Source organism: Salmo trutta, unplaced genomic scaffold (genome assembly GCF_901001165.1).
Source record: "Salmo trutta unplaced genomic scaffold, fSalTru1.1, whole genome shotgun sequence".
NCBI lineage: Eukaryota > Metazoa > Chordata > Actinopteri > Salmoniformes > Salmonidae > Salmo > Salmo trutta.
This window is the reverse complement of record NW_021822521.1, coordinates 114,910-138,023: the sequence shown is the minus strand read 5'-3', so window position 1 is coordinate 138,023 and position 23,114 is coordinate 114,910. Positions and strand designations below refer to the sequence as shown.

Here is a 23,114-nt window from a genome sequence, read left to right as displayed (position 1 = left end):
ACAACAGAGTGTCAGCCTGGTGTTAAACAACACCACAACAGAGTGTCAGCCTGGTGTTAAACATCACCACAAACCACCACTCCTCTGACTCAGCTTGGCAGGACTTGCTAGAACAGGAGCTTGGCTTGGTTAAGCTTGGCAGGGGACGGTACAGCAGGAAAACCAAGACATACTAATGGACTAGGTTGGGCACAGCCACCAGAGGAAAGAGTACTGGCTAATTGAGCAGTTAATTCAATGATTGGCAGGGCATAGTAGAAGACAGTCTGACTAGATGAAGACCAGACATAGTAGAGGACAGTCTGACTAGATGAAGACCAGACATAGTAGAGGACAGTCTGACTAGATGAAGACCAGACATAGTAGAGGAGGACAGTCTGACTAGATGAAGCCCAGACATAGTAGAGGACAGTCTGACTAGATGAAGACCAGACATAGTAGAGGAGGACAGTCTGACTAGATGAAGACCAGACATAGTAAAGGACAGTCTGACTAGATGAAGACCAGACATAGTAGAGGACAGTCTGACTAGATGAAGACCAGGCATAGTAGAGGACAGTCGGACTAGATGAAGACCAGACATAGTAGAGGAGGACAGTCTGACTAGATGAAGACCAGACATAGTAGAGGACAGTCGGACTAGATGAAGACCAGACATAGTAGAGGACAGTCTGACTAGATGAAGACCAGACATAGTAGAGGAGGACAGTCTGACTAGATGAGGACCAGACATAGTAGAGGACAGTCTGACTAGATGAAGACCAGACATAGTAGAGGAGGACAGTCTGACTAGATGAAGACCAGACATAGTAGAGGAGGACAGTCTGACTAGATGAAGACCAGACATAGTAGAGGACAGTCTGACTAGATGAGGACCAGACATAGTAGAGGACAGTCTGACTAGATGAAGACCAGACATAGTAGAGGACAGTCTGACTAGATGAAGACCAGACATAGTAGAGGAGGACAGTCTGACTAGATGAAGACCAGACATAGTAGAGGACAGTCTGACTAGATGAGGACCAGACATAGTAGAGGACAGTCTGACTAGATGAAGACCAGACATAGTAGAGGAGGACAGTCTGACTAGATGAGGACCAGACATAGTAGAGGAGGACAGTCTGACTAGATGAAGACCAGACATAGTAGAGGACAGTCTGACTAGATGAAGACCAGACATAGTAGAGGACAGTCTGACTAGATGAAGACCAGACATAGTAGAGGACAGTCTGACTAGATGAAGACCAGACTTAGTAGAGGAGGACAGTCTGACTAGATGAAGACCAGACATAGTAGAGGACAGTCTGACTAGATGAAGACCAGACATAGTAGAGGAGGACAGTCGGACTAGATGAAGACCAGACATAGTAGAGGACAGTCTGACTAGATGAAGACCAGACATAGTAGAGGAGGACAGTCTGACTAGATGAAGACCAGACATAGTAGAGCAGGACAGTCGGACTAGATGAAGACCAGACATAGTAGAGGACAGTCTGACTAGATGAAGACCAGACATAGTAGAGGACAGTCTGACTAGATGAGGACCAGACATAGTAGAGGAGGACAGTCTGACTAGATGAAGACCAGACATAGTAGAGGACAGTCTGACTAGATGAGGACGAGACATAGTAGAGGACAGTCTGACTAGATGAGGACCAGACATAGTAGAGGACAGTCTGACTAGATGAGGACCAGACATAGTAGAGGAGGACAGTCTGACTAGATGAAGACCAGACATAGTAGATGACAGACTGACTAGATGAAGACCAGACATAGTAGAGGACAGTCTGACTAGATGAAGACCAGACATAGTAGAGGACAGTCTGACTAGATGAAGACCAGACATAGTAGAGGACAATCTGACTAGATGAAGACCAGACATAGTAGAGGAGGACAGTCTGACTAGATGAAGACCAGACATAGTAGAGGAGGACAGTCTGACTAGATGAAGACCAGACATAGTAGAGGAGGACAGTCTGACTAGATGAAGACCAGACATAGTAGAGGAGGACAGTCTGACTAGATGAAGACCAGACATAGTAGAGGAGGACAGTCTGACTAGATGAAGACCAGACATAGTAGAGGAGGACAGTCTGACTAGATGAAGACCAGACATAGTAGAGGAGGACAGTCTGACTAGATGAAGACCAGACATAGTAGAGGACAGTCTGACTAGATGAAGACCAGACATAGTAGAGGACAGTCTGACTAGATGAAGACCAGACATAGTAGAGGAGGACAGTCTGACTAGATGAAGACCAGACATAGTAGAGGACAGTCGGACTAGATGAAGACCAGACATAGTAGAGGAGGACAGTCTGACTAGATGAAGACCAGGCATAGTAGAGGACAGTCTGACTAGATGAAGAACAGACATAGTAAAGGAGGACAGTCTGACTAGATGAGGACCAGACATAGTAGAGGAGGACAGTCTGACTAGATGTAGACCAGACATAGTAGAGGACAGTCGGACTAGATGAAGACCAGACATAGTAGAGGACAGTCTGACTAGATGAAGACCAGACATAGTAGAGGAGGACATTCTGACTAGATGAGGACCAGGCATAGTAGAGGAGGACAGTCTGACTAGATGAAGACCAGACATAGTAGAGGAGGACAGTCTGACTAGATGAAGACCAGACATAGTAGAGGACAGTCTGACTAGATGAAGACCAGACATAGTAGAGGACAGTCTGACTAGATGAAGACCAGACATAGTAGAGGACAGTCGGACTAGATGAAGACCAGACATAGTAGAGGAGGACAGTCTGACTAGATGAGGACCAGACATAGTAGAAGACAGTCTGACTAGATGAGGACCAGACATAGTAGAGGACAGTCTGACTAGATGAAGACCAGACATAGTAGAGGAGGACAGTCTGACTAGATGAAGACCAGACATAGTAGAGGACAGTCTGACTAGATGAAGACCAGACATAGTAGAGGAGGACAGTCTGACTAGATGAAGACCAGACATAGTAGAGGACAGTCTGACTAGATGAAGACCAGACATAGTAGAGGAGGACAGTCTGACTAGATGAAGACCAGACATAGTAGAGGACAGTCGGACTAGATGAAGACCAGACATAGTAGAGGAGGACAGTCTGACTAGATGAAGACCAGACATAGTAGAGGACAGTCTGACTAGATGAAGAACAGACATAGTAGAGGACAGTCTGACTAGATGAGGACCAGACATAGTAGAGGAGGACAGTCTGACTAGATGAAGACCAGACATAGTAGAGGACAGTCTGACTAGATGAAGAACAGACATAGTAGAGGACAGTCTGACTAGATGAGGACCAGACATAGTAGAGGAGGACAGTCTGACTAGATGAAGACCAGACATAGTAGAGGAGGACAGTCTGACTAGATGAAGACCAGACATAGTAGAGGACAGTCTGACTAGATGAAGACCAGACATAGTAGAGGACAGTCTGACTAGATGAAGACCAGACATAGTAGAGGACAGTCTGACTAGATGAAGACCAGACATAGTAGAGGACAGTCGGACTAGATGAAGACCAGACATAGTAGAGGACAGTCTGACTAGATGAAGACCAGACATAGTAGAGGAGGACAGTCTGACTAGATGAAGACCAGACATAGTAGAGGACAGTCTGACTAGATGAAGACCAGACATAGTAGAGGAGGACAGTCTGACTAGATGAAGACCAGGCATAGTAGAGGACAGTCTGACTAGATGAAGAACAGACATAGTAGAGGAGGACAGTCTGACTAGATGAGGACCAGACATAGTAGAGGAGGACAGTCTGACTAGATGAAGACCAGACATAGTAGAGGACAGTCGGACTAGATGAAGACCAGACATAGTAGAGGACAGTCTGACTAGATGAAGACCAGACATAGTAGAGGAGGACATTCTGACTAGATGAGGACCAGACATAGTAGAGGAGGACAGTCTGACTAGATGAAGACCAGACATAGTAGAGGAGGACAGTCTGACTAGATGAAGACCAGACATAGTAGAGGACAGTCTGACTAGATGAAGACCAGACATAGTAGAGGACAGTCTGACTAGATGAAGACCAGACATAGTAGAGGACAGTCGGACTAGATGAAGACCAGACATAGTAGAGGAGGACAGTCTGACTAGATGAGGACCAGACATAGTAGAAGACAGTCTGACTAGATGAGGACCAGACATAGTAGAGGACAGTCTGACTAGATGAAGACCAGACATAGTAGAGGAGGACAGTCTGACTAGATGAAGACCAGACATAGTAGAGGACAGTCTGACTAGATGAAGACCAGACATAGTAGAGGAGGACAGTCTGACTAGATGAAGACCAGACATAGTAGAGGACAGTCTGACTAGATGAAGACCAGACATAGTAGAGGAGGACAGTCTGACTAGATGAAGACCAGACATAGTAGAGGACAGTCGGACTAGATGAAGACCAGACATAGTAGAGGAGGACAGTCTGACTAGATGAAGACCAGACATAGTAGAGGACAGTCTGACTAGATGAAGAACAGACATAGTAGAGGACAGTCTGACTAGATGAGGACCAGACATAGTAGAGGAGGACAGTCTGACTAGATGAAGACCAGACATAGTAGAGGACAGTCTGACTAGATGAAGAACAGACATAGTAGAGGACAGTCTGACTAGATGAGGACCAGACATAGTAGAGGAGGACAGTCTGACTAGATGAAGAACAGACATAGTAGAGGACAGTCTGACTAGATGAAGACCAGACATAGTAGAGGAGGACAGTCTGACTAGATGAAGACCAGACATAGTAGAGGACAGTCTGACTAGATGAAGAACAGACATAGTAGAGGACAGTCTGACTAGATGAAGACCAGACATAGTAGAGGAGGACAGTCTGACTAGATGAAGACCAGACATAGTAGAGGACAGTCTGACTAGATGAAGACCAGACATAGTAGAGGAGGACAGTCTGACTAGATGAAGACCAGACATAGTAGAGGACAGTCTGACTAGATGAAGAACAGACATAGTAGAGGACAGTCTGACTAGATGAAGACCAGACATAGTAGAGGACAGTCTGACTAGATGAAGACCAGACATAGTAGAGGACAGTCTGACTAGATGAAGACCAGACATAGTAGAGGACAGTCTGACTAGATGAAGACCAGACATAGTAGAGGACAGTCTGACTAGATGAAGACCAGACATAGTAGAGGACAGTCTGACTAGATGAAGACCAGACATAGTAGAGGACAGTCTGACTAGATGAAGACCAGACATAGTAGAGGAGGACAGTCTGACTAGATGAAGACCAGACATAGTAGAGGACAGTCTGACTAGATGAAGACCAGACATAGTAGAGGAGGACAGTCTGACTAGATGAAGACCAGACATAGTAGAGGACAGTCTGACTAGATGAAGACCAGACATAGTAGAGGACAGTCTGACTAGATGAAGACCAGACATAGTAGAGGACAGTCTGACTAGATGAAGACCAGACATAGTAGAGGACAGTCTGACTAGATGAAGACCAGACATAGTAGAGGACAGTCTGACTAGATGAAGACCAGACATAGTAGAGGAGAGTCTGACTAGATGAAGACCAGACATAGTAGAGGACAGTCTGACTAGATGAAGACCAGACATAGTAGAGGAGGACAGTCTGACGAGATGAAGACCAGACATAGTAGAGGACAGTCTGACTAGATGAAGACCAGACATAGTAGAGGACAGTCGGACTAGATGAAGACCAGACATAGTAGAGGAGGACAGTCTGACTAGATGAAGACCAGACATAGTAGAGGACAGTCTGACTAGATGAAGACCAGACATAGTAGAGGACAGTCTGACTAGATGAAGACCAGACATAGTAGAGGAGGACAGTCTGACTAGATGAAGACCAGACATAGTAGAGGACAGTCTGACTAGATGAAGAACAGTGTATTGGGTATCAGAGAGGAACTAGGAGAATGTGAGAAGTTACATGAGGACATGGTGACTTTCTGTTAAGGTCAAGGTCATATGTACTTTGTGTGTCGTCTGTCCTCAGGTCTCCCAGGAGAGAAGGGGGAGAGGGGGAGTCAAGGTGTGGGGACACAGGGCCCCAGAGGTCCACCAGGGCCACCAGGTAAGGACCATCAGCCCCTTACATTCTCTCATCACGCCTCTCATCTCCTCCCATCACACTCCTCCCTCCCTCACCTTACATCCTCTCACACTCCTCCCTCTCATCCTTCCATCTTACAGAATCACAATCACCTTTATTCGCCAAATACATTTGCATATACAGGAAGTTGACTTGGTGAAGTGGTGCTGCCACAACAAACAGAACATAGGGTAAAAAATGTGCACCCATTTTGATTTAAACAAAACTTTCCATTGTTTTACTAATCCACAAACAGTATTTATAGACAGTTTATACTAATCCACATGCAGTATGTAGAGGCAGAGTTTATACTAATCCACATGCAGTATGTAGAGAAAGAGTTTATACTAATCCACATGCAGTATGTAGAGATAGTTTATACTAATCGACATGCAGTATGTAGAGACAGAGTTTATACTAATCCACATGTAGTATGTAGAGACAGAGTTTATACTAATCCACATGCAGTATGTAGAGACAGTTTATACTAATCCACATGCAGTATGTAGAGACAGTTTATGCTAATCCACATGCAGTATGTAGAGACAGAGTTTATACTAATCCACATGCAGTATGTAGAGACAGAGTTTATACTAATCCACATGCAGTATGTAGTGACAGTTTATACTAATCCACATGCAGTATGTAGAGACAGAGTTTATACTAATCCACATGCAGTATGTAGAGGCAGAGTTTATACTAATCCACATGCAGTATGTAGTGACAGTTTATACTAATCCACATGCAGTATGTAGAGGCAGAGTTTATACTAATCCACATGCAGTATGTAGAGACAGTTTATACTAATCCACATGCAGTATGTAGAGACAGTTTATACTAATCCACATGCAGTATGTAGAGGCAGAGTTTATACTAATCCACATGCAGTATGTAGAGACAGTGTATACTAATCCACATGCAGTATGTAGAGACAGTTTATACTAATCCACATGGAGTATGTAGAGACAGTTTATACTAATCCACATGCAGTATGTAGAGACAGTTTATACTAATCCACATGGAGTATGTAGAGACAGTTTATACTAATCCACATGGAGTATGTAGAGACAGTGTATACTAATCCACATGGAGTATGTAGAGACAGTGTATACTAATCCACATGGAGTATGTACACTGTGTACACTTACTTCTCCTTGTCATCCTCCCTTCACCCCCCTCACCTTCATCTTACTTCTCCTTGTCATCCTCCCTTCACCCCCCTCACCTTCATCTTACTTCTCCTTGTCATCCTCCCTTCACCCCCCTCACCTTCATCTTACTTCTCCTTGTCATCCTCCCTTCACCCCCCTCACCATCCATCTTACTTCTCCTTGTCATCCTCCCTTCACCCCCCCACTCGTCTTCCCTCCACAATCCTCCCTCAAGCATTTAGAAATGCCAGATAATACATGCATAGATATGCACCCCATTCACTGCCACCTTATAGAGACAATCCAACACAATAATGAGAGGTGTTTTTAGGACAGTATGGGTTTCATGGGACACTAACGGCTGACACACTTTAATAAAAACATGTCAATCAAAGGCCACACTATTTTGTTGATTGAGAACTGTCGTGTATTCAGACTACACTGTGACTGCAGTGAAATTCCTCTTACTAGGGGTTTTCTGGAAAGAAAACAACATTTGAAACTTTTAATAACAACAGAAAAATCCTCATGTGTTTTGGATTTAAAGTTGATCTGTCTTGGATTGCTGTCTATAATGTCAAACAGATGTTTGGACAATATTTTGGGGAGAAACAAACCCTTTGTATTGATTCTTCTTTGTAAACTACAATTTATTTAAGCAGAAAATCAATACAGGACAATGCATCTGATTGTTGTTTAATCGATACTCAACTCTGACAAAGTTCTCTGAATGGTATTAATGACAAAACAACATTTGTGAAAGTTCACGATGAAACATCAGGAGACTGTGGGTCCTGGCAGAGGCTTTACTACTTTCATGGAAATCAGGGATGATATTTTTAGAACCAAAAGCAGAACTCTGTAAATGAGGATTAAACTCATATCTCACTGAGCACCACAACGCCTCAGATTGTTGCCATGTCAGCAAACATAGGAATGTGTGTTCATGGCTGGAACTGGGGCTGGGACTGGGCTGCTGTAGTCAAACTAGACTGGAACTGGGCTGCTGTAGTCAAACTAGACTGGGACTGGGCTGCTGTAGTCAAACTGGGCTGCTGTAGTCAAACTAGACTGGAACTGGACTGCTGTAGTCAAACTAGACTGGGACTGGGCTGCTGTAGTCAAACTGGACTGCTGTAGTCAAACTAGACTGGGACTGGGCTGCTGTAGTCAAACTGGACTGCTGTAGTCAAACTGGGCTGGAACTGGACTGCTGTAGTCAAACTGTACTGCTGTAGTCAAACTGGGCTGCTGTAGTCAAACTGGACTGCTGTAGTCAAACTGGGCTGCTGTAGTCAAACTGGGCTGGAACTGGACTGCTGTAGTCAAACTGTACTGCTGTAGTCAAACTGGGCTGCTGTAGTCAAACTGGGCTGCTGTAGTCAAACTGGGCTGCTGTAGTCAAACTGGACTGCTGTAGTCAAACTGGGCAGCTGTAGTCAAACTGGGCAGCTGTAGTCAAACTGGACTGCTGTAGTCAAACTGGGCAGCTGTAGTCAAACTGGGCAGCTGTAGTCAAACTGGACTGCTGTGGTCAAACTGGGCTGCTGTAGTCAAACTAGACTGCTGTAGTCAAACTGGACTGCTGTAGTCAAACTGGGCAGCTGTAGTCAAACTGGACTGCTGTGGTCAAACTGGGCTGCTGTAGTCAAACTGGACTGCTGTAGTCAAACTGGACTGCTGTAGTCAAACTGGGCAGCTGTAGTCAAACTGGACTGCTGTGGTCAAACTGGGCTGCTGTAGTCAAACTAGACTGCTGTAGTCAAACTGGACTGCTGTAGTCAAACTGGGCAGCTGTAGTCAAACTGGACTGCTGTGGTCAAACTGGGCTGCTGTAGTCAAACTGGACTGCTGTAGTCAAACTGGGCTGGGACTGGACTGCTGTAGTCAAACTGGGCTGCTGTAGTCAAACTGGGCTGCTGTAGTCAAACTGGGCTGGAACTGGACTGCTGTAGTCAAACTGGGCTGCTGTAGTCAAACTGGGCTGCTGTAGTCAAACTGGACTGGAACTGGACTGCTGTAGTCAAACTGGACTGCTGTAGTCAAACTGGGCTGGGACTGGACTGCTGTAGTCAAACTGGACTGCTGTAGTCAAACTGGGCTGCTGTAGTAAAACTGGGCTGGGACTGGACTGCTGTAGTCAAACTGGACTGCTGTGGTCAAACTGGGCTGGTACTGGACTGCTGTAGTCAAACTGGACTGGGACTGGGCTGCTGTAGTCAAACTGGGCTGCTGTAGTCAAACTGGGCAGCTGTAGTCAAACTGGGCTGCTGTAGTAAAACTGGGCTGGGACTGGACTGCTGTAGTCAAACTGGACTGCTGTAGTTAAACTGGACTGCTGTGGTCAAACTGGGCTGGGACTGGACTGCTGTAGTCAAACTGGACTGCTGTAGTCAAACTGGGCTTGGACTGGACTGCTGTAGTCAAACTTGGCTGGGACTGGACTGCTGTAGTTAAACTGGACTGCTGTAGTCAAACTGGGCTGGGACTGGACTGCTGTAGTCAAACTAGACTGGGACTGGGCTGCTGTAGTCAAACTGGACTGGGACTGGGCTGCTGTAGTCAAACTGGGCTGGAACTGGGCAGCTGTAGTCAAACTGGACTGGGACTGGGCTGCTGTAGTCAAACTGGACTGCTGTAGTCAAACTGGACTGCTATAGTCAAACTGGACTGCTGTAGTCAAACTGGACTGGAACTGGGCAGCTGTAGTCAAACTGGACTGGGACTGGGCTGCTGTAGTCAAACTGGACTGCTATAGTCAAACTGGGCTGCTGTAGTCAAACTGGACTGGAACTGGACTGCTGTAGTCAAACTGGGCTGCTGTAGTCAAACTGGGCTGGGACTGGACTGCTGTTGTCAAACTGGGCTGCTGTAGTCAAACTGGACTGGAACTGGGCAGTTGTAGTCAAACTGGGCTGCTGTGGTCAAACTGGACTGGATCTGGACTGCTGTAGTCAAACTGGGCTGCTGTAGTCAAACTGGACTGGAACTGGGCTGCTGTAGTCAAACTGGGCTGGAACTGGACTGCTGCAGTCAAACTGTACTGCTGTAGTCAAACTGGGCTGCTGTAGTCAAACTGGACTGCTGTAGTCAAACTGGGCAGCTGTAGTCAAACTGGACTGCTGTAGTCAAACTGGGCAGCTGTAGTCAAACTGGACTGCTGTAGTCAAACTAGACTGCTGTAGTCAAACTGGACTGCTGTAGTCAAACTGGGCAGCTGTAGTCAAACTGCACTGCTGTGGTCAAACTGGGCTGGGACTGGACTGCTGTAGTAAAACTGGGCTGCTGTAGTCAAACTGGACTGCTGTAGTCAAACTGGGCAGCTGTAGTCAAACTGGACTGCTGTAGTAAAACTGGGCTGCTGTAGTCAAACTGGGCTGCTGTAGTAAAACTGGACTGCTGTAGTCAAACTGGGCTGGGACTGGACTGCTGTAGTCAAACTGGACTGGAACTGGACTGCTGTAGTAAAACTGGGCTGGAACTGGGCTGCTGTAGTCAAACTGGGCTGCTGTAGTCAAACTGGACTGCTGTAGTCAAACTGGGCTGGAACTGGGCTGCTGTAGTCAAACTGGGCTGCTGTAGTCAAACTGGACTGAAACTAGGCTGCTGTAGTCAAACTGGACTGAAACTAGGCTGCTGTAGTCAAACTGGACTGCTGTAGTCAAACTGGGCTGGGACTGGGCTGAAGGACATGCTTCTGTAGTGGAAACTTCAACAGAAGTAGGATAATAAATGAATCCAAACGGTCTGATCTGGGTTCAGGGCATTATTCTGAGGGAACCCACACGTATTTATACACACTGCCTGCAGTCTGGACACTCAACAACACACAGACTATTTTACATCCTAGTTTGTCATTGCAGAAGTAACAGGAGGGACGATTCATAAAACATAGTTTTCATTATTTTATCTCTACAGTTTACCACATGGTCAGCCGTAGCAAGAGACTGGTTTTTGGTGTGTAATTTGTCCCATGTAGATCCTGTTACTAACTGTGTATCTTGCCTCCACAGGTCTTCTAGGAGAGGGCCGTACAGGCAGCCAAGGTCCTGCCGGTAGACCAGGCAGCCAGGGCACCCCAGGGCGACCGGGCACCCCTGGATCCACGGGCCCTGCTGGTGCTGCTGGCTACTGCGACCAGAACTCCTGTTTGGGCTACAACGTTGGAGGTAACCACCATCAGAACACATAGATATCCCTATCTATAAGTTCTGGATACTGTAGGACTGAGATTACTAGGAGGAACTGGGTTTTATACCACAGTAAATCTGATGGATACTGTGTATGGTTATGCACTGAGTGTACAAAACATTAAGAACACCTTCCTAATATTGATTTTGCCCTCAGAACAGCCTCAATTTGTCGGGTTGTGGACTCTACAAGGTGTCGAAAGCGTTCCACAGGAATGCTGGCCCATGTTGACTCCAATGCTTCCCACAGTTGTGTCAAGTTACCCCCGTTCAAAGGCACTTAAATGTCTTTCCCATTCACCCTCTGAATGACACACACACACAATCCATGTCTCAATTGTCTCAAGGCTTAAAAATACTTCTTTAATGTGTCTCCTCTCCTTCATCTACACTGATGAAGTGGATTTAACAAAGTGACATCAATAAGGGATCATAGCTTTCACCTGGATTCACCTGGTCACCATGTCATAGAAAGAGCCGGTGTTCCTAAAGTTTTGTACACTCAGTGTATACTATTCCTGAATTCAATCAAAACAGAAATGAAGAAAGAGAGAGTAACAGTAACTGCTCTGTATGTCAGATCTAATGTCTTCTCTTGTCATTCTAGTCAGCTGCTGTTTCCACCCAGTATTTTGAAGGGACAATGACCCAGTGGTTAGTTAGTGTTATTTCCATTAGATGAAATGAAAGACACTTGACCATGTTTATTGCAGATCATTTCAGGACATTAACAACTCCAGTGTCTGGCTCCGCCCCTGACTTTCCAACTAGTAAAAGTATTTTCCCAGTGACTGACTAACTGGCGACTGGTAAATCTTACACAGATTGACATTGTAATTGTCCCTATAAAGTCCGTAAAGTATTTTAGAGCTATTGAAATGTTTTGCTGTGCCATATGTTCTCGTGAGACGTTTTATACACACTATGAATGTTTAATATGAGTGACCATGTCCTTAGTTTATTTAACTAACTTAAGAACAAATTCTTATTTATAATGACGGCCTCCCCCGGCCAAACCCACCCTATGGGACTCCCAATCACACCCAGATGTGATACAGCCTGGATTCGAACCAGGGACTGCAGTGACGCTTCTTGCACTGAGATGTAGTGCCTTAGACCGCTGCGCCACTCGAGAGCCCTAAGTGGGCCTGCTTTCTGACTGGTTATTACTTCACTGCTAACTTGGTCTAAAAGGATATTAACACTAAGACAATTATGCTATAGCTGTTTTGATTGAATTCAGGCAAGGTATTTGTCATTGAACAATTGGTTCATTCCCACAGATGTGGTAAAAATGGGGTTGTATCACTTTAAGATGGGAGTGCCTCTTACAGCGATGTGTGGTGCGCATTTGACCTAAAATGCTTCCTCACAACTTGTGCATGTCTGAGTTACTATACTGTAAGTATACTGGATGTAAAACCATGTATCCTGTGTGACTCTCATTTCACTGTTCTACATCTTTATGACATTTTCTTACATTAAGAAAGAGAAATAAAGATTCCAGCACTATGTTGTGCCTGTACATGTCTGCTTTCAGAGCTCTGATGAGCAGCTGCCATAACACAGCAGTCTGAGTCAGCGATACTGACTAGCACAACCACTAGTGGGTCCATGTGGTATTTTGAATGGTAGCATGTTGGTGGTCTGGTATCTGTACTGATGGAAGGTACGTGTTTCTCTGTGTCTCTGTCTGTCTCCTCTGTTCTGGCTCTAACTCAAGAAGGACAGGAACAGGAATATGAGAATGACTACTGAGCAACATTCTCTTAGTTCCAGACTCCCGTCCTCCGCATAAAACGACCATCAGCCACCCTCTCCTCATAAAGAGACCATCAGCCACCCTCTCCTCTCCTCTCCCACATAAAGAGACCATCAGCCACCCTCTCCTCTCCTCTCCCCACATAAAGAGACCATCAGCCACCCTCTCCTCTCCCCTCATAAAAAGACCATCAGCCACCCTCTCCTCTCCTCTCCCCTCATAAAAAGACCATCAGCCACCCTCTCCTCTCCTCTCCTCTCCCCACATAAAGAGACCATCAGCCACCCTCTCCTCTCCCCACATAAAGAGACCATCAGCCACCCTCTCCTCTCCCCACATAAAGAGACCATCAACCACCCTCTCCTCTCCTCTCCCCACATAAAGAGACCATCAGCCACCCTATCCCCTCCCCTCATAAAGAGACCATTAGCCAACCTCTACTCTACCCATTTAAAAAGACCATCAGCCACCTTCTCCTCTCCTCTCCCCACATAAAGACACCATCAGCCACCCTCTCCTCTCCCCACATAAAGAGACCATCAGCCACCCTCTCCTCTCCCCACATAAAGAGACCATCAGCCACCCTCTCCTCTCCCACATAAAGAGACCATCAGCCACCCTCTCCTCTCCTCTCCCCACATAAAGAGACCATCAGCCACCCTCTCCTCTCCTCTCCCCACATAAAGAGACCATCAGCCACCCTATCCCCTCCCCTCATAAAGAGACCATCAGCCAACCTCTCCTCTACCCACATAAAAATACCATCAGCCACCTTCTCCTCTCCTCTCCCCACATAAAGACACCATCAGCCACCCTCTCCTCTCCCCACATAAAGAGACCATCAGCCACCCTCTCCTCTCCCCACATAAAGAGACCATCAGCCACCCTCTCCTCTCCCCACATAAAGAGACCATCAGCCACCCTCTCCTCTCCTCTCCCCACATAAAGAGACCATCAGCCACCCTCTCCTCTCCTCTCCCCACATAAAGAGACCATCAGCCACCCTATCCCCTCCCCTCATAAAGAGACCATCAGCCAACCTCTCCTCTACCCACATAAAAAGACCATCAGCCACCTTCTCCTCTCCTCTCCCCACATAAAGAGACCATCAGCCACCCTCTCCTCTCCCACATAAAGAGACCATCAGCCACCCTCTCCTCTCCCCACATAAAGAGACCATCAGCCACCCTCTCCTCTCCCCACATAAAGAGACCATCAGCCACCCTCTCCTCTCCCCACATAAAGAGACCATCAGCCACCCTCTCCTCTCCTCTCCCCACATAGAGACCATCAGCCACCCTCTCCTCTCCCCACATAAAGAGACCATCAGCCACCCTCTCCTCTCCCCTCTTTTCTTCCCCACATAGAGACTATCACTACCCCCCTCCCTTCACCCCTCACTACCACTTGAGATCACCACCACTGTGTTCAAACAATCGCTTCACTCTCCATCTATCTCTGCCTGTCATCAGACATTGTGTGTTGATCTTGCTAACCTCGCATCACCCCGCTTGGAAAACAATCCATCTGGATTTTTCTAAAAGACATGAATCAGAAGATATTGTTTCCTAGACAATGCTTTGCTCTAGCCACCCACCAGCCGCCATCTTCCTTCCTCCCTGTGCGTATCTTCTCTCTCCTGATCAAGGCGTCCTTGTGAATGACAAATACTAATCAGACTCCCACTTACTCCCACTAGTGTGTCTCACCCTCCGTCTTATACATCCACGGCTACACACTGTGTTCTTCTTCTCACTGCAGTAATATTGTACCTGTGGCTCTCTGTCTGCTTTCTCCTGTACGTCATTCTGCTAACCCAGATGCTAACCCGGGCAACAAGCTAACCGCAGACAACAAGCTAACTTAGCGGTGGTGGTTTAGAAAGAGGTTGCTAGTGATGACACCCCATTGATCCAGATGTTCCCCACCATAGTACAACTCCCCCACACCAACTACCAAAACTATCACCCCACTGGCCGTTATGACCCCCGTGGAAATTACAACAATGATGATGAAGACGATGAGGAAGATGAGGAGGAAGAGGACCCATTCGCTGGGTATAGAGGCTACCCCCCTCAGTACTACCAGCCCAATTACCCTCACCCCCCTGCACGCCCTGCACCCCAATCCCACTCCCAGGACACTGAGCTAAGGTCCCCAGGGATAATGATGAGCCGTTTCTCCAGAGACGTGGTCACACAGAGAAGAGCCACCGCTAACACAGCCCAGACAGGACAGACAGACCAGACAGGACAGAGGAGCGATGCTGCAGCAGATACTGAAGGAGAGGTGGAGGTGATTGGAGAAGTCCAGACAGGACAGACTGGACAGAGGAGCGATGCTGCAGCAGATACTGAAGGAGAGGTGGAGGTGATTGGAGAAGTCCAGACAGGACAGAGGAGCGATGCTGCAGCAGATACTGAAGGAGAGGTGGAGGTGATTGGAGAAGCCCAGACAGGACAGAGGAGCGATGCTGCAGCAGATGCGGAAGGAGAGGTGGAGGTGATTGGAGAAGCCCAGACAGGACAGACAGTCCAACCACCTCTCTATGTCCCTGTGGGTTAATGAAGATGTCAAAAATATGTTCGGTATGCGTCAGTTGCCCCCGTGTCGCTAGCCAGGGTCTCCTGTATGCTATTCCTGTATGATAGCGCTGACAGATTAGGATATCCGAAAAGTGCCTGATTTCTGTAAATGCTGGTGTGTGGGATGTAGGGGGACTGAGGAAGAGAAGCTATCCCCAGTGATGTACATTAAAATCACTTACCTTTTTAGTTAAGTTGCATGCAGCCTTTGAGCCAGCGCATTGAGAATTACTGGACTGTGTCTTTGGGTTGATGTGTAATAAGTCAAACATCTTTTTGTAATTTGAGATTATGAATGGATGACATTTGTACAGGCTGTCAGATCTTTGTAACCATGTGTCATTTACATTATAGTGCTTCCATGTTGACTTTACCCTCAATCTTTAAGTTGTCAAGCCAGTTCTCACAATGATTTCTCAGTATTTGTGTACAGTGGCCTCTCTTCTTGATTTAATATGATACGTTGTGACCTCTGTTGAAGCAGCCTTCCCCCCACTGTTATTGTACGATTAAGTATGCCTAAACATTGAGGAACTAAACTTTAACCACCGTCCTATCAAAGAAAACTACAGCTATTGTAAGACTCTCACGCGTTCTGTCCAGTCGTACTGTTATCGCATTGTTCATTGACATGGACTTGGTCTTGTCCGACTAGGTGTTAGCTACGCTTACTCGTCACAGGCAACGACAGAGAAGGTGCTAGAAGGACTTGTGATGAGCTCCACAAATCTGAAGTTTAATGTTTTCCTTATTGCCTTTCCAATTTGTTGTTATTGTTGTTGTTGTTATTATTATGATGATTATGCAACGTGGTGCCCGTCCACTGTGAGGAGAGTGTTGAATATAGTTAGGCCTGTGGTCTAATTTGTGTTTTTGGACAGAAATGGAATGCCGAATGGAGAACTAACAGGTACCATTGAAATGTCTCATCAGACCACCAAACCTTAGAAACTGAGTTAGGAAGTTATTTATTTATACTTTATTATTTGTTTTATAACCAATAAAACTGTAATACAACAGTGAACTGTTCTGTAGCTCGGTGTTTGATTAGTAGGGTCTGTGAGAACTAGGTATAAGTTCTGTTGTCTGATTGAAGTGACTCACTGTCCACCACAGTATGGCCTGTTAGAACTAGGTATAAGTTCTGTTGTCTGATTGAAGTGACTCACTGTCCACCACAGTAGGGCCTGTTAGAACTAGGTATAAGTTCTGTTGTCTGATTGAAGTGACTCACTGTCCACCACAGTAGGGCCTGTGAGAACTAGGTATAAGTTCTGTTGTCTGATTGAAGTGACTCACTGTCCACCACAGTATGGCCTGTTAGAACTAGGTATAAGTTCTGTTGTCTGATTGAAGTGACTCACTGTCCACCACAGTAGGGCCTGTTAGAACTAGGTATAAGTTCTGTTGTCTGATTGAAGTGACTCACTGTCCACCACAGTAGGGCCTGTTAGAACTAGGTATAAGTTCTGTTGTCTGATTGAAGTGACTCACTGTCCACCACAGTAGGGCCTGTTAGAACTAGGTATAAGTTCTGTTGTCTGATTGAAGTGACTCACTGTCCACCACAGTAGGGCCTGTTAGAACTAGGTATAAGTTCTGTTGTCTGATTGAAGTGACTCACTGTCCACCACAGTAGGGCCTGTTAGAACTAGGTATAAGTTCTGTTGTCTGATTGAAGTGACTCACTGTCCACCACAGTAGGGCCTGTTAGAACTAGGTATAAGTTCTGTTGTCTGATTGAAGTGACTCACTGTCCACCACAGTAGGGCCTGTGAGAACTAGGTATAAGTCAGTGGCGGTTGGTGCAGTTGACGATGAGAGAGGACCATTTATTTTCTCATGAGCACGGCCTTATTTCTATTACAGCATATTGGATGACTGTCATTCATATTCCATTCACCCAGTTCAACGTAACAGTGATAGGTTTAGGTAACACCCATCATGAGGTTGATACAACCTAGTCTATGAATGAAAGATTACAATGTAGGTGCACACAGGTCGAGAGAAAATGTTTGGACAGACAGTGACATATTCATTACCTCCTTGAACACTCTTGCCTGCATCTAGCTGATCTAGGGTGTAATCATTAGTCCAACAGTTGCAAACGAGAGTTTTTATTGGACAAATTCAGGTATGTTTATCCCCGTTTCGTCCCGTTTAAGAAATGGTTTTCCAACAGAATCGGTGGAATGAATACACCGCTGTTCACATGTAAACACAGTTCACATTCATAGCAGCCACGTTGTATTCTTTCCCACATCTACACTCTCTCCTCCTCCTCTCACCTTTTCCCTTCGTTTGTGGACTTCAATGCACAACACATCAGCTGTATGTGACCAGGCGAAAAAACCTTTCCAAGCCAAACCATGTCATAGCTGCTACACACAGCCTACATCGTTGTCACCGTATTAGCCAAAGTATCGTCCTAGTAAACAAAGCTAATAGAACTATTAGTAACGCATTAGTAAACCCGCTACAATCATGCAGTAACTTTACAGTATACAGTCAGTTAGCAGTTTAGCAGTTACACTGGCGGGCCCCGTTGACAATACATTTGTAAAACCAGAAGTTTACCTTGACTTAGAAGAGTTCCAGTGTTGTGTGGGATAGCCAGCTAGCTAACATAGCATCCCTCTGTTTGAGCAGGGTGTTTGAGTAGGTTAAACTAGCTAGCTGCATTTGCTAGCTAAGTAAGTGAAATTGAAAAACACTCTCTCTCTTTGAGTCAACTACTCACCGTATTGTATGCACTGCAGTGCTAACTAGCTGTAGCTTATGCTTTCAGAACCAGATTTATTCTCTGATCCTGACAACGTCAGTTCATGCTGCAAGAGCTCTGATAGGTTGGAGGACGTCGTCCAGAAGTTGTCATAATTGCTGTGTAAGTCTATGGAAGGGGGTGAGAACCATGAGCCTCCTAGGTTTTGTATTGAAGTCAATATACACAGAGGAGGGAACCTAGCTGTCCTCTGGCTGCACCATGGTGCTTCCCTACAGAGTGCTGCTGAGGCTACTGTAAACCATTGCAAAACAGTGTGTTTTAATAAATTATTTGGTGACGTGCATATATTTAGCATAGTTTTATCTAAAAAGGATAACTTAAAAAAATGTTTTTTTACAATTGACATTTTTATGAAATTCACTGAGGTTGGTCCTCCTCTGAAGAGGCTCCACTGATATAAGTTCAGTTGTCTCACTGCATACTACAAACAATAGGTTTCTTCTTTCAAAAGAACAGCAGGACTCCATCAACGACTCCATCAGACATTTTCCCTGTAACAGCCAAAATGGGTTGTCTTGACAGGTAAATCTGGCTTCATTTGAACAGGACCACTTGAGTCCAGTCAACACAGTGTGCCAGACAGTGCTGCTGTCTGTGGTAAACACCAGTGAAGCCAAACTATAAAACGTTGCCGACTCCCCAGTCTAAAAAGAGCCCAGTGACTATAGTATCACGCTTACTGTTGAGGTACATTTCCACAATGGTTTCCTGAGGGGCCACCAGACATCAAAAGGCTATGCTGGCATTATAAAAAGGTCTCAGAGGCATCTGAAATCAATTAAGGTCGAAGTGTGGTCGAATTAGAGGAGAGATCAGACTTCAGAAGAGACTGCAGAAATGGTCTGTGGCTGGTAGGCAAAGAATCTCCACTTTAATATTCTCTAAAATACAACAGAACGAAAGGCAGCTGACCGCAGCCGTTGCCTGAGTCCCAACTGGCTCCCTATTCCCTGTATAGTGCACTACTTTTGATCAGAGCCCCAAGGGCCCTTTATTGGTCCTGGTCTAAAGTAGTGCACTATACAGGGAATAGGGGACTGTTTGGGTCTCACCCAATTAATGCCATCTCACTTCAGCTGAGGTTGAATGAAACACACGAAAATCCATCCAAACTTTCACCACAGAGAGAATGAAATATACATCATGATTTATTCTCACGAAAAACAAAAACGCTTGACAAGAGAACTAGTTTATTTTGTACAACATAAAAGGTTTGTGGCGTGTACAGTAAATGTCACCTGGATGTTCTAAACCAAAAGCCAGATGTAAATGGCAGGACAGTAACAGGACAGAAGAAGAAGAAGCCTAGCAACAGCCTTCTGATGGATCACTTCATCCTGTAGTCTTCAGGTCTGTAGATAGAACAACACGTACATTACAGATCAGTCACGTAGAACAGCAACATAGATGTCATCTCAATAGGAATAACTTGTATAATATAAGGTTGGATGAAATATCACCATGGTAAGTATCATATATGCAATACGGTCTTAAAGCAAAACAGAAGACAGTTATTACTAAGTAAAGTAGCTCTACTATTCACAACAAACAACTTTATATTGTATTACATTAGTATGTGTTGATGGTATTAGATTGAGACTATGTCGAGTGCCTGGTGAGTGTTGATGTGATGTCAGTCAGTGAATATCAACTAGGTCTTTAATAAAAAGGGCCAGGATTGGTTTGACCTTGAACATCACCCGAGGTCAATTACATCGCTGGAATTCCAGGCCTGAATGGACTCACTGATTGGTTCTTAAGATTAGATCAGTAAACAGAGAAACATCATTTATCACAATACAGTATCCTGACAGGACTACATAAGGATGACTGCTAGGGCTGAGTGTCCTGACAAGACTATATACTGATGACAGCTAGGGCTGACAGTGTCCTGACAGAACTATATACTGATGACTGCTAGGGTGGACAGTGTCCTGACAGGACTATATACTGATGACTGCTAGGGTGGACAGTGTCCTGACAAGACTATATACTGATGACTGCTAGGGCTGACAGTGTCCTGACAGGGCTATATACTGATGACTGCTAGGGTGGACAGTGTCCTGACAGGACTATATACTGATGACTGCTAGGGTGGACAGTGTCCTGACAGGACTATATACTGATGACTGCTAGGGCGGACAGTGTCCTGACAGGACTATATACTGATGACTGCTAGGGCGGACAGTGTCCTGACAGGACTATATACTGATGACTGCTAGGGCGGACAGTGTCCTGACAGGACTATATACTGATGACTGCTTGGGCGGACAGTGTCCTGACAGGACTATATACTGATGACTGCTAGGGCTGACAGTGTCCTGACAAGACTATATACTGATGACTGCTAGGGCTGACAGTGTCCTGACAGGACTATATACTGATGACTGCTAGGGCTGACAGTGTCCACAAGACTATATACTGATGACTGCTAGGGCGGACAGTGTCCTGACAAGACTATATATACTGATGACTGCTAGGGTGGACAGTGTCCTGACAGGACTACATAAGGATGACTGCTAGGGCGGACAGTGTCCTGACAGGACTATATACTAATGACTGCTAGGGTGGACAGTGTCCTGACAAGACTATATACTGATGACTGCTAGGGTGGACAGTGTCCTGACAAGACTATATACTGATGACTGCTAGGGTGGACAGTGTCCTGACAGGACTATATACTGATGACTGCTAGGGTGGACAGTGTCCTGACAGGACTATATACTGATGACTGCTAGGGTGGACAGTGTCCTGACAGGGCTATATACTGATGACTGCTAGGGTGGACAGTGTCCTGACAGGACTATATACTGATGACTGCTAGGGTGGACAGTGTCCTGACAGGACTATATACTGATGACTGCTAGGGCTGACAGTGTCCTGACAGGACTATATACTGATGACTGCTAGGGTGAGATACACTGATGAGCAGAGTACTATGGGAAATGTAGTTTACAAAGTGGAGTTGTTGCCTCAAACAGATTCCCTCTTTTTACTCAGATTCCCATCTTTATAGAGAGGTTGACAGATAAATCACTGTTTTGTTTCCAAGTCTTGTGTCTTGATAATTAAAATGTGTTCTATCATCAATTCCATTTTGCCTTCCCTGTAGCTCAGTTGGTAGAGCATGGTGTTTGCAACACCAGGGTTGTGGGTTCGATTCCCACGGGGGGCCAGCACAGAAGAAAAAAAAATGTATGAAATGTATGCATTCACTACTGTAAGTCACTCTGGATAAGAGTGTCTGCTAAATGACTAAAATGTAAAAAAAAAATGTAAAAAATGTTATTGTCCCTTTGGAGTTTTCTTTCTGTAGTGAATGTTGAGTGTTGAACACAGTGTTACTGTAAAGAACTTGTAGGCGACTCCCTATTTTAAAATGGCAACCACCTGAGGTGATGTTCCACCCACCAGACATCACACTATTCATCTCAACCTTTTCATTTCAAAGAAAAGGACCGTCTATGCTCAAGTCTTTGGCAAGAAGAAAAAACATCTTTAAAAGGATTGTTAACAAGTTTCATAAAGTCTCCTCCTTTAAGTTGGTCTTCGTATTAAAAACAGCACTTCTCAGCTGCATAAAAAACACATACAATTAGAAAATACAGCTTTAGGACACATGTTCTGCTCTTACCTTGAATGACACGTTCCAAAATGGCACCATGTTCCCTTTATAAAGGGCCCAGGTCAAAAGTAGGGCACTACATAGGGAAAAGGGTGCCCTTTGGGACACGGCCTTTGTGTAATGTCATGAGAAGGGTAGGATTGGGACAATTAACTTGGGATTGATGACATGCGCACGCAAAGTGAGGGGAATTAAATAAAAGGCTACATTTCCTCACTGGATGGAAAACGGGAGGGTCGTGAGAAAAGTCAATTTAATCTTCTTTTGGAAAATATTTCTCGCTAACCAAAAAAAGAAAGTCCATGAATGTGATTAATTTGAGTGATCTGGGTTAGCTACAGGGTTAGTGTTGATTGAAATGTAGGCTACCTTATAAGTATGATACATATGTTTAGACGGGCTTTTCACCCGCTTCCCTTTTCACTTTGAAATGGAGGATTATATAGATCAGGCTGGAAAAACATGAATTTAATACATATACATTCCAGACGGAAAGGCAATCAACTGGGAAAACACGAACGGTTAAAGGTATATCCTTTCTATAGTTAGTGACTGTACGTCTGTGGGGATCCTCGTTCCCTCCTATGTAGGGGAATAGAGGAGGGGTGAAGGGAGGAGGGATGAAGGGGTGAATAGAGGGATGAAGGGGTGAGTAGAGGGATGAAGGGGTTAGTAGAGGAGGGATGAAGGGGTGAATAGAGGGATGAAGGGGTGAATAGAGGAGGGATGAGTAGAGGAGGGATGAAGGGGTGAGTAGAGGAGGGATGAAGGGGTGAGTAGAGGAGGGATGAAGGGGTGAGTAGAGGAGTGAGTAGAGGTGGGATGAAGGGGTGAGTAGAGGAGGGATGAAGGGGTGAATAGAGGAGGGATGAGTAGAGGAGGGATGAAGGGGTGAATAGAGGAGGGATGAGT

The 23,114-nt window shown here is 45.4% G+C and overlaps 2 protein-coding genes across 4 annotated transcripts in view; one reads left to right on the top strand and one right to left on the bottom strand.

Moving 5' to 3' along the window:
- Positions 1–13,383, top strand: part of LOC115182477 (collagen alpha-1(XIV) chain) — a 161,616-nt gene extending 148,233 nt beyond the window's left edge. For 2 of the 3 annotated variants that reach the window (XM_029744076.1, XM_029744078.1), the window contains exons 42-44: positions 6,009–6,086; positions 11,269–11,424; positions 13,169–13,383. In XM_029744076.1, the coding sequence (XP_029599936.1) occupies positions 6,009–6,086; positions 11,269–11,424; positions 13,169–13,203 (269 nt within the window). In that variant the 3' untranslated portion in view covers positions 13,204–13,383. The remainder of the gene's footprint in view (positions 1–6,008; positions 6,087–11,268; positions 11,425–13,168) is intronic. The other variant, XM_029744077.1, reaches the window with a different exon arrangement.
- Positions 13,384–19,747: 6,364 nt separating this feature from the next.
- The window catches only part of LOC115182481 (39S ribosomal protein L13, mitochondrial), a 33,630-nt gene continuing 30,263 nt past the window's right edge, over positions 19,748–23,114 (bottom strand). The window contains exon 7 of the mRNA XM_029744084.1: positions 19,748–19,929. Coding sequence (XP_029599944.1) covers positions 19,905–19,929 — 25 coding nt within the window. The 3' untranslated portion in view covers positions 19,748–19,904. The remainder of the gene's footprint in view (positions 19,930–23,114) is intronic.